This window comes from Corvus brachyrhynchos, unplaced genomic scaffold, assembly GCF_000691975.1.
Source record: "Corvus brachyrhynchos isolate BGI_N302 unplaced genomic scaffold, ASM69197v1 scaffold522, whole genome shotgun sequence".
NCBI classification, from domain to species: domain Eukaryota; kingdom Metazoa; phylum Chordata; class Aves; order Passeriformes; family Corvidae; genus Corvus; species Corvus brachyrhynchos.
Window position 1 is genome coordinate 363,018 of NW_008236649.1, and position 17,435 is coordinate 380,452.

Below are 17,435 nucleotides of genomic sequence, written 5' to 3' on the forward strand. Positions count from 1 at the left end.
CTGTTGGGTAGAACACACACATCCCTGTGCTGCACACTTTCATCAGGATTTAGATGAGTTTCAGACAGAAAATTGCAGAAAGTATTCGATACTTCTGCAAACACCAAGAATAGAGACACAGAACAGACAATGAGTTTACCCAGAAGAGCAGGAGACACTTGAGACCTCCCCCCGTGCGTTTAACTTCCTGAGGAACACAGGGACAGATGCTACACAAAAAGCAGACTTAAAATTATGACTATCCCATATGTATAGGACAGTAAAAAAAGAGATCAAACTAAACAATTCACTGGAAGATGGAGGAAAAATCCCTTTGCACAACTACAGATAAAAACATTAGGATTCACATTTTCCTAATAGCCTAAGGGACATATTTAGGAGTTTCTGAGGATTATTAGAAACCTAGAATGTTACGACTAACAGAATTCTGTTTATTTAGCACTTCAGAGAAGGAGTCATGTCAGCTAAGGTCCCTGGATAGGGGAAAAAGTTGTCCTGGATCAGGATTTCTCTGACTTGGAGCACGTGTGGAGCACTCCTGGTCATGTGCTTTCAAGGCAGGGATTCATCCTCCGGCAGCTGCTGGAAACAGTTGGGAGTCAAGGGGGAATGAAGTCACTGACATCTGTCACCTTGTGCCTCATTTCAGAGTGGTGGCCCAGACTTTGAGGAACACTGGCCTCAAGTGTAGATATTTTATCTTAGAGGTTGCTGGTTTGACTTTGCTTTGTTTTTGTGAGACAGGACATACAATGAAAGGCAGGGATTTAGGAGTATTAACCTTCTTTTTAATATGTAAATGAAAAAGACAACAAGCAACAGTACTTAAACCAATCTGAAATCCCTTAAAGGTGATTTGGCCATAATATTCTATTCAGGTTTTTACTCAATACCTATTACTAAGTTGTCAATTATCAGCTTGCATGTAGCACATTTTATTCAGTAATCCCTCAATGCTTCTGTTATGCTTTAGCATCTATAAATTTGTGTTTCAAGTTGGGGTTTTCCCTTAAAAACAGGCAGAGAAATATTCTCGGCACTTTGGGTTCCTACAGTTTTTTTTAATGCTATGAAAGCATAAGCTGGTATGGAAAAGAGGAAAAAAAACCAACAGAAAAAAATCATAAAACAAACAAAAAAAAAAATAGTTTTTTTAAAAGAGCTGGAATTATACCCTGAATACATATCTCTGACATGACATGCAAATAGCCATCTGTGTACTTGGATAATTATACAGATGCTTTGAGTTCCCTAATGGATCCATATATATATATATATACAAACCCACAGTTTTAATACACAAGCTCCACTCACTCTTGAGGTGGAACTTGGAAACAGAAGAGTCTTTTTGATATTCTAACTGGCACATTTTAGGATGTTTTCCCCAACATGGATTTTCTTACAGTCTGAGGTGTACAAGAATTTTCTGTTGTTTCCATTTTACTTGTTTGGTTTTTTAACAGCTGTGCCATCATCACATGAACCTTCTGCCCAGAGAAATCCACAGCCACTCAGCTGTGTAAGGCAGACTGATTGAAGACACCCTGACACTCCTGAACATGTGCAGAGGTTTCATATACACAGAGAAAAGCAAATTCCAACAGTGATGAAAAACATTTCTGCAATTAGAGGCAACTTTTTTAAATGTTCCAATGTTGACCCATTGGATTGCATGGCTGTGGGGTTCCCACCACATTTCCTCTGTGAGCCAGAATGTCATCTGGAAGGATTGGGCACTTTGGCCCAGTGTCCTCACTGCAAATGAATGTCAGCAATGGACAGATAATGGATTAGAGCTCCAGCAAAAACTTCCCTTATAAATTCAGCCCTTTGCCAAGTCTGTTGATGCCCTACTTTCAAGACTCATAGCAAGCAATTCTGGACACTCTCTGTTTATTAAAAACAGAGTGCTAAAATCAATACAGCAATATCTTGTTGGAGAAAATTCAATTCATCAATAGGTTTGTTGTTTTAAAGATGATTAAAGACTTGTTTATTAGGCATCATCTAGGCTTTAGTAATAGTTGGTATGAAAATAATAGGACATCAGCCACATTAGACTTACAAATCTTTCAATTACATCAGGGAGAGGACATTTTTCTCTAAGTAAAGGGCTGGAAGCCTTTCCTATCTTTACTTTAGCCTATATGAGTCACCAATTACATACCAAAACCTGGTACTGCTCACAGATTCCAGTGGCTCAGGGGCAGCGCAATCTGTGCATTTAAAACCATTAAAAATACCAAGTATGCGGAAATTTTCATTGGACTCTTGGAATGAATATTTATTCTGATCTGCAGGTGTTAATTTCTGAAAGCTCCAGTTCAGCTTCTGCCTAAGCACTGTCTAATTAGCATGAATATAAGCACATTTAAAGTATTTTCCTCTTCTGCAGGCAAGAACAGCAAACCTGAGTGTGAGAAGGAACTCTAAAACTCATCTTCATCAGGGATAAAGAGAGGAAGGTTGTCTTTACACTGTCAGTAAGATGTTCAGCACCTCTCAACTCCTCAGCTTTAACTAATCCCAAATAGGACTGTGAGCACACAAGTGCTTGTGCAGACACCCAGAGCTGGGGGAGATCTCCCTACACAGGCATTTGAGAGCATCCAGCCCCAGCTGGCCACAAAGAAGGAAAAAAGGTATAAAAAACAGGAGGGTAAGCAATTGCTGATAAATAGGATTGTGGATCCATAGCTGAATTTGGACTATTTTAAAAGAATCTTCCTGGGAAGATAATAGAGATGAACTTGCCAACAAGTTTCAAAAAGTGAAACATGCCTGAAACTCTTGGAATATGGGTGATAAAATACTTCTTAAAAATGAACTTTTCCATGTGAAAAGCTGAGATTCTGACTAGTCTAAATTGTATTCCTATTGAAAAAGCATTTTCATATGCTGATTCCTAGCTAACTTTATCCCATAACCCCTTCCTCTTTTCCATAGGGATTCTTTGCAGAGCCAGATAAATTTGTACTTTGTAAGCAAAGCAACCAAGAAAGCAGAGAGAAGTTGGTGGCAAATTGGCACAGTAGAAAAATTGATTTTCTAATAGCCTTTTTCAGAATAATTTCTCACCATTTCTTTAGTATTTGAGCTTATGGAAAAGTGTCTTTCACTCTGCATGGAATAAGGCATGTGTGGGAATGATGTAAGGGGACAAAGGTTCTTCTTGGTATCCACAGCCTTGGTTTTGGTTACTTGTAAAAATACTGATTTACACAACTGCAGCATACATGGAGCTGTACAGGAGATCAGAATGTGGAGCAAAAGACTGGCTCTTCCCCCATAGCCATAAACACAGCAGGGAATGGAGAAAAAAACAACCAACTAAACAAAAAACCCCAAAGCAACCAATCATAAAAACAAAACAGGAAAGAATAAACACAAAATCTCTTGACCAAGTTAAGCAGAGGAGTGATCCTAAGTGAATCTCGAGCACAAATTCATGCTGTAACCCAAATTTCCTACTTTTCTTACATTGTGCATTGTCAGGGGGAAGAAATGAAGTTTTGGCAGAGAGGGAAGTGTCAGGAAAAGCAGATAGGTTCAGGATAGGGGTTGTTTGGTTGTTTTTCTTTTATTTCTACCTCTTCTGCAGACCTACTGTTTTCTCAACATAAAAAGTACACAGATGCTTTTGAGGCATACAAAATGAGAACAGTAAAACAGTCCTCTGTTAAACTGGAACAGTAATATTTGCAGCTGGAAAGGCTAATTTATTCACCTTCTTTAAAGAAGTAGAAAAAGCAAGCCAGGACAAAACAGCTCTCTTCTGCTCAAAAAAAAAAAAAAAATCCCAGTGAAATACGCTACTAGGCAGAATAACTCACGATTTTGCATGCCACAAAGGATTTGCTTTGACACATAATGAATTTTATTGAGGTCAAATTTCAAGTTATCTAAATACTAGTTTACCTCCAGAGATACAGGGCTCAGGAAATTATTTTGCAATAATTATGTATCTTTTCCTTGGCACTGATTTGAGAAGCAGTGAATACTGTGAATAACATTGCTCTCAAAAACTTGCTGAAAAAAGCTGATAAAACTTTTGTCTCTTTCATGACTAAAAAGCTGAGTTTATAAACTCTATGTTTCCACTATAATTTCAGTAAAGCATCACCATGCTTCTCTGGCTACACCACAGCTCAGACACTGCAGTTTTCATTAGGATCAGTTCATGGGATGTCATGGCTGGAGTGGGCACAGGATCACAAAAACCAGCAGCAGTTCCTTCATTGTTTTAGAGAGTTTATGAAAACTTAATAGGCTTAGAAATTAGAACATCCTGGCAGCAAAGGAACTAGGGAAATAACTAACTACAAGTGGTGTTTTCTAGCTTTTGTAAAATTGAATCATTAACCTTAATAATGGTGTATTTTGACTGTGGAGTAAAACAGATGAGCTTTGAGGGCACATCCTTTGCCCTGGGCAGGAAGCTCTGTGATTCTCAGGCACTCGGATCTGCTGCTCTGGGTGCACAACTGCAAGAAGGGCTTTTTATTATTCTTGACCTGTGTGTGAGGACATTTTTTTCCTCCTTTCTATTAACAAAGTTAGTAAAAAATAAAATATTCACTTCTGTAGATGTATATGTAGAGATACAGACATGTAAGGATATATAGCTGCAGGTAAATAAAGCAGTGAGTGCATTAATAACCTACACAACACTACAGTGTTAATTACTTAGCCTGAAAGATACTTCTCAAACTAATTTAGCACAGCCTTTTTGCTAATGCTATGCACAAATAGTAAAGCAGAAGATGCATCAACAGTTTAAAAGAGAATTTAAATCAATCAACTGGCTATATCTCATCCGCTCAGCAGGGAAGGATGTGTTAGGAATGAATGTACTAAAGAAAATGTAGAAGCAAAATCAAGACCTTAGAAAGTTGGAACACATTTATTAATATGCAGTTGAGCAAATGAGATTTAAGCATTGAATGTCCACATCTGTCTTGCTAGATGGTAAACATAAGGAAATTAAAACACTAATTTCAATATACATCCTATAAATTTCTGTCTGATCTGGATTCCGTTGGAAAACCTCTGGGTTTTCAAGCAAAGACCTCTCTGAAAGAAGAGCTCTGAAATCAGGCAGCTCCAAAGGTCAGTGCACGTCATTGTAACTCACTAAAAAGGAACTCAGGCCCTCTGGATTTTAACATATTCAATTTTATCTTTTGAACCCACATAAAAAAATGGAAAGAGCAGTTTTTCATTGATCTGTATTTCTCACAAATTTGTTGGCTTCTCTGCGATTTACAACCTTTTGAATATTTATGTAAGCCTTCAGATTTTGAAAAGGCAGCTCTTTTGACATCCCTTTAGCAGAGACAAAAATTATCCTTAGCACAATTTTTAATGCAGATTCTTCAAACAAAACCAAACTAAAATGTCTTTATAGATTGCAAGACTAAGTTAGGGTAATGAGTTCTCCAAACCCCAGTTATTCCTTTAAATACTTAGTGGCTTAGCCTATTTCTAAACTAAGGTTAATAAACTAAGAGGAGCATGCAAATGTGATTTTTCCCTCCTTCATATAATGCTTGTGACTGTCACAGCACAGGATGAGAGCTGTCATCAGTGGTACAAAAGTGGCTGTGGACACACAGGATTGTGAACAGCTGAGTTCTGCAGTCAGTGAAAGTCTGTCTTAGAATGCCCCAAAGTATCTTTTTTTACTCACAATGGAATATTTTGGATTAAAGAGAGCACGATTTCACTGCAAAGCTGGTGTCAGCATGCCCAGCAATTATTAATACAAGACACCATAAATTTGGCTACATCTGCTTTAGGCTTCATAGTTACTAACAAGCAGAAATCACTGCATTAATGGAGCAGTGGAAACACAATGAAGCACTTCATTATCCCTAAAAGGCAGCATGTGGCACATGGGCTCTGTGGGGTGTTACCAGTGTCCTTGGAGCAATTTCATTCCTTCACATCCGATGGCATATAATTATCACAAGACTAACCATGACCCGTGCAGGTCCTCTATTAAAATTATATTTTGTTACAGAATGGAGTATACATTATTGAAGCACATTATTTTGATCACTGAAATTTGATATATTGTGCTCATTAGCCAGTAAGCCTGAATATTTAATTTATGAGGTTAACACCACATTTTTTACAGACCAGTTACTTACAGGAAGTAAACAGGCAAAACTGCAGAGGAGTGAATGGGAAAAGTTCCTACTGAAAATGGTGCTTTAAAAGCAGAAAAGTGTCTCATGCCATATGCTGGTAGATGACACATTACATTAGGCAGGTAAATGGGTTAATTGGGCTCATTAACATCATTTCCTTTTTAAAACTTTTCAACTGAGAAGATGAAAAGATTATGTTAATCTTTACACTTCTCTCTTACATTTTACATTTTTCACATGGACCTTTTTTAATCAAATATTGATTATGATGCCTGTTGTTCTTCAAAGCCCAGCAATTAGATTGCAGCTCCCTCCCAGTAAGTGGTGTTTTCTTATCTTTATTTCCCTTCTCTCCACATTTTTTTTTTCATAAACACAATGTAAGGTCCATTGAATTCTTGCCAGAAAGGCCACTCTGGATGTTTTTATCCGATGGCCAAGCAACCTGCAGAGCCTGAATCCCCCAAACCCTTCCTGAGCAGTGGAGCAGATCCCACAGTTCTGTCCCACAGCTGAATCCACCACTCCTGAATTAAAGCCACGGATTACAGCCGTGCCACATAAACCAGATGAGTTTTCCTTTTCTTCCTGGCTGTGGCAGTCCCTGTGGGATACAGGTAAAGGCTGTGTGGGATGGGTGGACGCTGCTCTCTGCTGGCAGCAAGGAAAGCATGCAGGAAACAGGAAATTTCCCCTAAAACTACCTTCAAAACCAAAGCATTTCCACAATTTCTTTCCATAATGTTGCATACAGTGATTAAGCATAAAGGCAGAGGAAAGGTATTGGATAAAATAACTCTTCAAATGTACAAATATTCATTAAAAACACCTAAATAAAACTGGATCTTCTGTAGAAAATCATTGCTTAAATACAATTTTGAAAGTTCTTTTTTGTACATATATCTCCATACACCCAGAAAATACCTCAGGACAAGGATAAAGATCTCAAAAGTTTGGAAAATCGATAGAATAACTGTCTCCTATTTGAATATGGCAATCTCCTCTTTAAGAGAAGACTTCGCAACACCCTTTAAAGAACTATTAAATAACTTAGAATAACAACTCTATAAAACCACTTTATTTTCCAGCTTGGGCCCCCTCTTAACAGCAGCCAGAGGAATCAACACCATAAAACTACTCCTAAAACTGACTGGATGCCATAAGCACAATATTAAGAGAATGCATGTTCTCATGTAGCCACTGCTGTGAAAGAAAGGAATGTAATCCTGCTGCAGAGAGCAAAGTAGGTTGCCCTGGCAGGTTACCTTTGAAATTCTGGTTAGGTGCAGTGCTTCCTCACTGTCCCTAAAGTCAGATTTCAGATCACAGACCTGAAGTCTATGTAAACTCTGCTTTCAAGCCCTGAAGCAGCCTCTTCTTTGCACAGGGGAGGTGAAGGTACTTGCTACAGTCCAGTCAACTTAAATCAGGCAGGACAAAACTTTGTATCACAGGATGTGGTCAAGATACTGTGAACAACCATCAAAACAACCCCATTAAATGAAAGGGACTTGCTTGAGGGACTCAGAAAAACGATTTAGTTTATCAGTACACATAGAAACTCAAGTTTAGATGACATTAGCCAGAGAGTGAAATTTTCCATAGGACAATTCTTCCTAGCTGTCAGGAAGAAAATGAACCCACCTGGCAAAGATGTTGACATTCCCCAGTGAGACAAAAAAACAACTGCACACTTATTTTTGCCTTTTTTCACTTTGAGATCCGTAGATGGGGGATGCTACAACCAATTTAATATTAGTGTTAATGCTTTAATGCTTCATGGAGCACCTGTCCCTCCATGGAGCTGCTCACAGAGAGTTGAGCAGAAATGCAGTGGTACGTCTCAGGTTCCTTGGGATCCCCGTGGCACTGCTGCCATTATTGAGGGGCAGAAAGCAACAGTAAATGGCAAAGTGGTTCAGGTGCTGCTCACAGAGGAGGAGAGCCCACCACTTCTACCCCTCCCAGAGCCTGCAGAGCTGCTTTCCTATTCTGCTGGAACACTGGACTCCAGGAGGAAAGGATGGAAAGGCCAGGCAGCAAATGATCAAAAACTGATTATTGCAGCACATAAAACCAGGGCACTACAATTCCTTCAAAACACAGCTCAAACCTTGGTGATTTGTTTCCCTCCAAGGCACTAGGCCTTCTTTGGACTGTATCTGTTTTCATCCTAAAGAAAGGAACATCAAATATTGCAGATAAGATCCAAGGACACCAGAGCAGGCAGCCATACACAATTGATTTTCCTGCTCCCTTACATTCAGTGCTGCTCCACTGGCAGGTACTGATACAAGTTTAAAAATGTTCTTGGAACTAATCTTCAGCCCACTTTTAACTAGAATAAATCCAAAATGTACTATTCACTATTTGAAAAGGCCCCAGGAAGCGGAGGGCCTGTGCTACCTCTTGAAGGTGAGCGTGAACTGCAGATGTAGCATGGAATTGAAAGGCAAAGCATCCATCCCCTTTCCTCTTGCATTCCCTGCTCACATTTCTAGCATGGCTTCACCCTGAAACAGGCTTTCTTTTCTCCTACTTGGAGTTTTGAAGGCTATTTTAACAGAGGCTGTAATGTAGAGACGTAGGCCGCAAAGGAAGTTCTGAAAAATACTAAGTTCAGGACTAATTCAGGAAGAAAAGATGAAGGGAAGAAGATACACAGTTAGCTGGGACAAAACAAAAATGTTTCCACAGATGCTGGTTAAACAACACCATTGGGGGGAAAAAAATTTGTTTCTGGACTGTTTTGTATGTGGCTTTTTTTGCTTGGTTTGGGGGGGTTGCTATTTTTTTTATTATTGTAGGTTTTTTCCTAATGGTCATAAGGTCTGTAGCACTTCAAGATAAATGTGCATCAGGGAGATTGTGTTTCTTTGGTGTGCGTTTTTACTGACTTTGCTTATGTTCCACCTTTCAAAGAGCAGAATTGGGACTTTTTTTGTGGTCACAGAGCCAACTTACACAGAGGTACCACAGGAGTATTCAGATCTTACTGAGAAATGAAGTATGGAATGTATCAGCAGCCTATGCCTGTGTGGATGTCTGGCATCAAGATAAAGATAGAGAAAAATGCTGCTGGGGAATTATGTGCACAAAGCCCTGTGAAGTAAGAATTAAAAGTAATGAGATTAAATAGAAAATAACTACATCAGGAATATGTTATATTTTATGTTAATAAATTAGGTAAAGCCTACCAAAGTTGAAGTGTTCCATATTGAGATTGAAGCCCATGAGAGTGCTCTCTTCTACTTGGGGATTTTGCCACAGGTAATATTACCTGTTCGGAAATGTTTCTAAATCTGTGAGGAAAATGGGGTCAACTGAGAATGTGGTCCGATCATTAACTTGGACGATTTTGAACTTCTCTGTTTTCTCAGACCAGTTTTATGGATGATTTAATATGTTTTCTTTACTGCAGTCTCATTTCTAGCACATAAGATAAATGTGAATATTGATCTTTCTTAAAAAGAGGAGGTCAATATTTAGTGCTTATTTCTTCCCCAGGTTTGTTTGCTGAGTTTTCATCTTTGTGTAACTTTCAAGTCAAACACACAGAGAACAAAGCAGAGCAAGAAGCAGCACAAAGGCCACCATGCTGAAGCACCTGAGATCCATCTGACAAATTAAGGAAATAGTTATGTAGATCTTAACAGGTCTTTTATATGAGCCTTTTAAACTACCCTATAATATTTTATCCAGTCCACATCTGAAAAATAAACACTCTGCTTTCTGGAGTGGCAGAGACTGTAGACTGTACCAGGATAAGGCACCATCTTTCCCATAAGGTGCCCATTCTCCATACTGTTTCTTTTGTAGGGGAATGTACAAAATGCAGAAAATACTTCCTTGTTAACTTTTGCACCTGCAACCTTTTGTAAGGCCACATGCAAGTCTGCTTTCCCCAAAACCAACTTAGTTTGATGTTATAAACTGAGTCACCATCACTTTAAAGGCTCAGTACTATAAACATGGAAAATCCTTCTCTAATCGTAGTGAACAAGATCAGAACCTCATTTTACTGCAGCAGCAGTTAAAACTGCACATAGGGAAAAGAAATTATTTGCTCTGCAAAAGGCATTTGTGGGTGTTGTGCTTGCAAACAGAGGGTGAACACATTTAAGTGTTTCTGTATCCTAACTGCAAATGGTTATATTTGAAATGTACACCTGTAAAGGTGGTAAGATTTTGTGGTTGTGTATAAACCAGACAATATCCTGAACTGCAAGAAAGAAATTCACATTGTGTTGTGATGGTCCTTCCCGTAATCAAGCACAGCCAACTATAGAGCCTGGGCAAGTCACAAAGTCTCCTCACAAAAAAAAGTTCCTCGGTATGTCAGCCTTTTCATTCAGCTGTAATCTCGGTACATGGAAAATATAAGACCCTACTTCAGAAATGGGCATGTCCTGAAGATGCAGTTTGGTGCTGAATCTCAAGTGGTCTCTGCAGGTCCTCTTTCTTTGGGCACACACACCAGTAAAACCAGTGCTTCCCATAAACCTAAGAAGGCACATAAAAGGGCAAGGCCTTGCATTTTTCATATTGAAGATCTTGGATTTTGTCCTGCCTGGTGCCCAGTCTGTGCCCATGCAGGAGAATTTTACAGTCTCACTTCTAGTGTTCACCCCTCCCCTCAGGTCAGAAATGAGGCACCTCAGATGCTTCACTGCTTTCCTGGTATTCCCCATCTACAGGTATGCAGGGAAATTCTGGTTCCAGAAAGTCAATACTGTGTCATTATGAGCACTGCATTTTTATGAAGGGGGAAATAAGAAAGACAAATGTTACTCCTGGTCATGAATTTGCCTCTTATCATTTCCCCTCTCTGGTCTGTGGAAAATGAATTCATATTAGAGGTTATTTGGGTCACTTTTACTTCGAGAGAGAAAATAATGGTAACCTCATTTGAGATTTATGCCAATTTAAGTAAGAAAATGGATTCTGAGTATTTCACATAGCTGCTAAATTTAACTGAGGGTTCAGTGAAGCATGAGCTTCCAAATGTGAGTAAGAGGCTGTAACCATTTTCCCGTTTGTTTTTAAACTACATTTGTTACTTATGATTGGCAATTTTGTGTCATTTATATGCAGTGTACTCAAACTGAGTTCAATAAACTGACCTTCTTCCACCTATTAAGCTAAACTTGGTATTTAATTATTATGCATGCAAAGTCAAGTAGAAAAAGTAAGGATCATTTATAAATGAAATCATTGTGGTTTATTTGCAGTGAACAAGAATATCTGTCTTTATGACTTTCCATAAGAAATTTATTACTACTTACTTTGAATTGGAATAAACATAAAAAAAAAAAGAGAACATCTATATCAGTGTGAAGAACCACAACAATCAAAAGCTGTTTAATCTCCTCCATTTATTTCTAGTGCACAGTCTGTTCAGTGTAACTTTTTGTTACACTGTTGTTGTTATGCACAACATACTGTGCAAGAAAACAGGTCATTTAAGCTCCGTAATTAGTATTATAGATAAAATGACACTGCTGCAATGTTAATTACCATAGTACTGATGTAGTATAGGATATAATACATAATAGTCATGTCTTTAATTTTAAATTGAAATGCAACAAAGCATATTATTGCTACACTTCTACTTCTTACATTAAGTGAATGTTATTCAAGTGTACATTTGTATCCATACAGAATGTTTTAAAATAAATCATAATTCTAACTCAAACTGATATATTTGACTTTCTAATGGCATAAATTAAAGAACTTCTTGATTGAAAAACTTTTTCTAAGACAGTGGAAATCATGACAGAATTATATTCCATATGAAAAATTTCCAAAATCATTTTCTTTTTCATTACAGCAGCTGTAAATCACTTTGCAAATGAAGCACAACATTCAGCCTTTTTAAAAATAAAGATGAATCTCAAGGAGCTGTTTGATGTGTAGTAGGAACTAGACATATATAATCAAATCAGAATTAATTCTGCACTTCTCTGGCTAAAAGATCTGGCAATTGTACACGTAAAATATTCATAACAAAACAAAGAGACATGCATGGGCAGACAGTGAAAGTTTTTACCTGCAGCTCCAGGAGGAGTAGAGTTCCCTATTAATGAATAATTGCATCTCTGCTTTTTGCAACACCTTTACTTTTGAGTAACTTTGTTATAAATATTAAAAGAAGGGGGAAAAAATTAAACTTCAGATTTGTTCGAGTGTACTTTAATAATTTATGTCAGCTGAAATGTTCCCATTTCCAGTGCAGAAATTTTGAAATGAAGCCATTATTCAGACCTGGCATGAAAAGTACTCTAAAAACCTACTTAATTAGAAGTGCAACAATCCTATCCACCACATCAGCCCACGGCTAAAATGTGTACATAGGGTTTTAGCAAAATATTTGAATACACAGTATAAGGTTCAAAGCAGAAATTGAAGTGTGACCTGAGGTTGGTTATTTCATCTCACAACCCCAAGATGCATCACTGCATTTGAGTGAAGGTGTGCAAAGAGCAAAATCTCCAGTTTCTAAGATTTGCAAGTTATTTTGAAAAACTCCTTTTTTTTTCTCCCCTCCACTCCGTTTAGGTCAGTGGGACAATGTACAACACAGGGAGACACGTGTCCCTGCGGTTAGACAAGGAGCACCTGGTGAACATCTCTGGGGGCCCAATGACCTACAGTCACCGCCTGGAGGAGATCCGGTTACACTTCGGCAGCGAGGACAGCCAGGGATCAGAGCACCTCCTCAATGGCCAGGCCTTCTCTGGGGAGGTATGTCACGCTGGGGGGAGGTACCACTAGCAATTACCCACCTCTTATTTCTGCCTGAAGGTATTTGCAAGTTAATCTATAAAAATGGTTTCCCCGTAGCCATTCTGAAAATCAGGGAATTGCTTTTTACTTTTTTTTAACCAAGCACTGCAAATTTTGTAACTCATATCTGCAAATGACACTGCTGTGTTTATTGTATATAGAGACACCCTCTATTCTCATCTGTGCTAGTTACAAAGTAATCAGGTCTCTTTGGATGGGGTCTTTATGTCTCTTGTAAAGGCAAATACGAGATTAACCACAAAGCAATGCTGGAAGTGCTTCAAATTCCCATAGAAGTGCTACGTTTGCTTCTCACTGGTGTGTAACACTTTACCTTGAGTACCATTCTGCCTTTGATTCATGCAAAAACAAGATGATACTTCATTCTGGAAATGACTCCACGGAACTCTGCTAAAGAAATAATGTTATCTGCCTGTGTAGTCCCTGGCAGAATACTCATGTTGTATGTTAAATACATATCTATAACTGTCCCAGGAAATACCATCATTTCATGATCCTGATACCTATTCCAGAATGGCCCATTATTCTTGCTGGAAAAATATTTTAGTGGCTTAGATGGAGCACTTTTACAAGATGTACTGTAAAGTTTGCAGAGTTTCTGGGACAAACAAGGTGGGATCTTTCCATTTTCCTCACATAGGGACATTTTCACATAAAAGAGATGTGTGAAGTTGGCAGTACCCCATCCTCCTTCAGCTTGGGCTGTGAACTACCCAGCATGCAACTCCACAGCTCAAAACAATGCTTCACAATAACTCTTGTGTTACTGTAGGGATTATATTTAAAGCCACTCTGTTACCATTCCTTCAGAATACCAAAAAAGAACAGCTTTTTCATTGTAAAGCATTTATTTTCTCAGAGAGGGGTAATCGAATGAACATCTGTATTATGCATCGCAGACTGGTGATGAGTCAGTAATGTGTGGCATTTTCTTTGGCACTGAGCAACAGCAGTTATTTAAGAGTAAGAAATTAATTGTAGAGTTGTCAAATGATGGTGTTATAACTGATGGTAATCATTGGCTTTGTTTTATAAGGTACATGTAGCCATTGGCAGCTTTTTTGTGAAATTTCTAATGTCTTACACAACTGATTTTGGTTGCCTTTGTTAAATTCTGTAAGTGAACTCATCGTGTATTGCTCCTTTAAGGGCTGGAAGTAAAGGATTCTGTAGTAAACAAGGTCTTTGCTTTGCTGTTCAGACTTACACAAGACCAATATTCAAACAAAAAAAATGTTGACTGAGCATGAAAGCAAAAATCTGCTTGAAACATACCATGGCACTTGTGATGTATGACCACCATTTCAGATGCTTTTAAAAGAGTGTAGTGGGTTCAGTTCAAACAGAACAGGGCAGAAACACCAATTTAGTGTAATGGTTTGGTCCAAAATACTCATTACTTATTTACCTTCTGTGAGATATGAATTAGGGGAAAGCAAAGCAGGCACAAAACCTAAAAGAATATAAAGAAGTTTATTAACAGACCTAAAAGGAAGGAAAAAATAATCAGACTAAACCTTCAGACCACTTCTCCTCCCCCGACCTTACTCCCTTCTCCCACTGACAATGCAAAAAGACAACCCTTGAGATTTCCAGTCAGTTTACCACTTCTATAGTAACCTTTCTCAGTTCACTTAGGGAGAGGAGTCTCTCTTGCTCATGGTATGGAGACATCTCCACAAGAAGTTCTCTTCATGGCTTCACAAAGAGACAGCCGCCCGGGTTGGTTCTCTGCTCGCATGTGAGAGTCCCTTCCCCCGACTTACAGCTTTTCCCACAACTGTTTTCGAGGGTCCAGTCTTGAGCTACTGGGGTACCATTTTAAGGATGAGCTGTTCAAAAACAAAAGTTCTCTTCACCCATCTCTGGGAGCATCTTCATCTCTAGGAATAGAGGCCCTCCTCCTCCCCTGGGAGAAAAAGGGTCCTCATCATCTTCATCTCTAGGACTATCTCTGGGAGCATCTCTAGGAACTGAGGTCTTCTCCTTCCGATTTGGAGCAAAAGGGTCCTCATCACTTCCATCTCTCCCTGTTCAAACTTCTCATTAAATTACAGCTGCTTCAGCATTTGCTTATTCCAGCACAGGTGCTTTTGCTCACAAGTACAAGTTGAACGCTCCACCCCCCATGCTGTCGTGATATTACAACGGGTACTCTGATACATCATAGTCCATCACCACCATAGCTTTACAACAGAATTTCAGCTTTAAGCATCTCCTCTTCCTCCTCCCTCAGGTTTTCAGCTCTTCTTTCTTTACTTAATGTCTGCAGGCTTCATCTGTTCTGGAGGAAACTTACAGCACTAAAAGGGTTAATCTTACCCAGCCACGCAACTGGAGTTTGCTTTTGCTGTTGCTCACGTGATCTTTGCCGGACATCAGGGCAGCTTCAGCTGAATCTTTGGCCACACTGGAGGGGGGGGTGTGGAGCTGGGCCACACCGTCTGCATGTAACAGGGATGTGGGGGGCTGCGGGTGGAACAGGGCCCATCGGCTCCAGGACTGAGGCCCACATGGGCCGGGCCCAGTTACCTGTCCCAAAGCTGGAAGCAGGAGAGGGCTTCCCAGGGTTTGTCCATTCTTAAATGTGGACCACAGAGGCGGTCAAAATTTTTAAGTGGCTTAAAAAATTGTCAATATTCAAACTAGCCAGTTGATAGGTTCTGTCAGGTCATGGAGGAAGCTGTAAGCACCTCTTTGCAAGAAAATCACTTCCGGAGCTATGCTAACCTATGACAAAGAGCTTTTAAGTTTTTAATGCATCAGTCCTAGATTATTACAATGTAAAAATGTAGAACATTGTTTGGCAATACTTATTGTTATTAGCTAGGCTCTTCTAGTTTTAAAAATAGGAGTTCTGAAGTACTATTAATATTTGGTGTTTTCTAACAGAGACCTCAAGTTTTTCTTAATAAAAGCAGAAAACTGAGCTAAGTGGAAACTGCTGTCAGTCAGTCAGGCACAGCTGGATCTACAGTGTGTGCAGGGTTCATCTTGTTGTCTGAATTCCTCCTGCAGTGAATAGAAAGAGCTCAGCACCTTCAGAGGATTGAACAGTCCTGGTAGCTAGAGCTGTCCTGGTCTCTTAGGACAGGACAAATCACTGTGGAGGTGCATCTCTCTAACAGCAGAGCACAGACAAAGAGCAGACAGAGGAGTTTAGATTCAATGACTTCCTTTCAGATACTGACCTTAATTCTGTCCTTTGTTTTTCAAGGTTTCAAATGCTGTTTTGGGCAGATGGACAGGTGAGCTCCAGCAAGGTCAAGCATTAATTATTAATTCAAGTGTACACCTGCACAGTTAAGTCTTACTTCTAGAACACACTGTTCCAAAGTGCAAGCCCAGATGCAAATCAATGGTGCTGAATGGCTGCAGATTTCCAGGGAAGGGCAGCAGCTGATGGAGTTATTTGAGTGTCCACCCGTGCAAGTGCTGCCTGTATAAATGAGTGATCTTCCACAAGCCCTCAGCACTGGGGGTTGTAACATCTACATCTCCCAGGGACGAGAAGGGGAAAGCTGTAAACAAGCCAGCTGACTTCCTGGGAGAGTGTCTTTGTGATGTCATGGATGCTTTCAAGGCTTGCTGCTAATTACTATTCACTCCTGCCTTGGACAACGCTGTCAGTGGAAATGGGATAAAGAAAAATAACTGCCTAGGTTCATTAGTGTAATTTAGCTGGTGCAGGTAAGAATAGCAGTGAATATTTACTGACATACGCTTTAGGAACCAGGGAAAAATCATTGCAGGACTGCACTGTGTGACTGCTAATTGCACACTGAGCTCCGAGGGCACTACCCCATTACTGCTAGTCCGAGCTGTGTTGGACAAACCCTCTGTGGGCTTTCCAGAAACCTCGGTTATGCTGGGGAAGCAATTCCCAAGTTACCCAAGAAGGGTGATCCATTCCAGTAGATGACAATCAGAATTATTCCTGCTGCTCCTTTCCTCCATTCCCATCCATGTCTCTCCCCTCATTTTCACTGAGGTCTCCCAGTTATATTAGAGTCAGGACATTGAAGAGAGAGGGGGGCCTGGGGAGAGGGCAGGGGACAGGGCAGCACCTCTCCCTCCCAGCACTGCCAAACTTAGACTGGCTCAGACCTAAATTAAATCCAAGTCCAGACAAAGCAGAAGCCTTTAAACAGCCCAAATACACCTTGAACCAGCTGCAATGTCCTTTACAAATCCTACCTGATGTCCACACTAAGGAAGTAGTTTATTTTATTGCCTAGTTCTGCAAGTGCGCAGGCACCCAGAGCAAGCTGGAGAGCACTGGAGTGGTACCATGGCATGAAAAACAGCCTACAAATAGCAAATTGCTTCACAATGTCCTGTGCACTGAATGATACCAAGAGGCTTGTAATTTCCAGGCTTTAGCTTATAACTAGGTGTTAAAGGCTGTCAAGAGAGATCGCTACAATAATCTGGTTACCTTTTAGCCCCCAGTTATCACTTTAGTAGACAGAGTAA

At 39.6% G+C, this 17,435-nt stretch overlaps 1 protein-coding gene across 1 annotated transcript in view; it reads left to right on the forward strand.

The window, feature by feature from the left end:
- Positions 1-17,435, forward strand: part of CA10 (carbonic anhydrase 10) — a 190,599-nt gene that overhangs the window by 138,083 nt on the left and 35,081 nt on the right. The window contains exon 5 of the mRNA XM_008644414.2: positions 12,711-12,896. Coding sequence (XP_008642636.1) covers positions 12,711-12,896 — 186 coding nt within the window. The remainder of the gene's footprint in view (positions 1-12,710; positions 12,897-17,435) is intronic.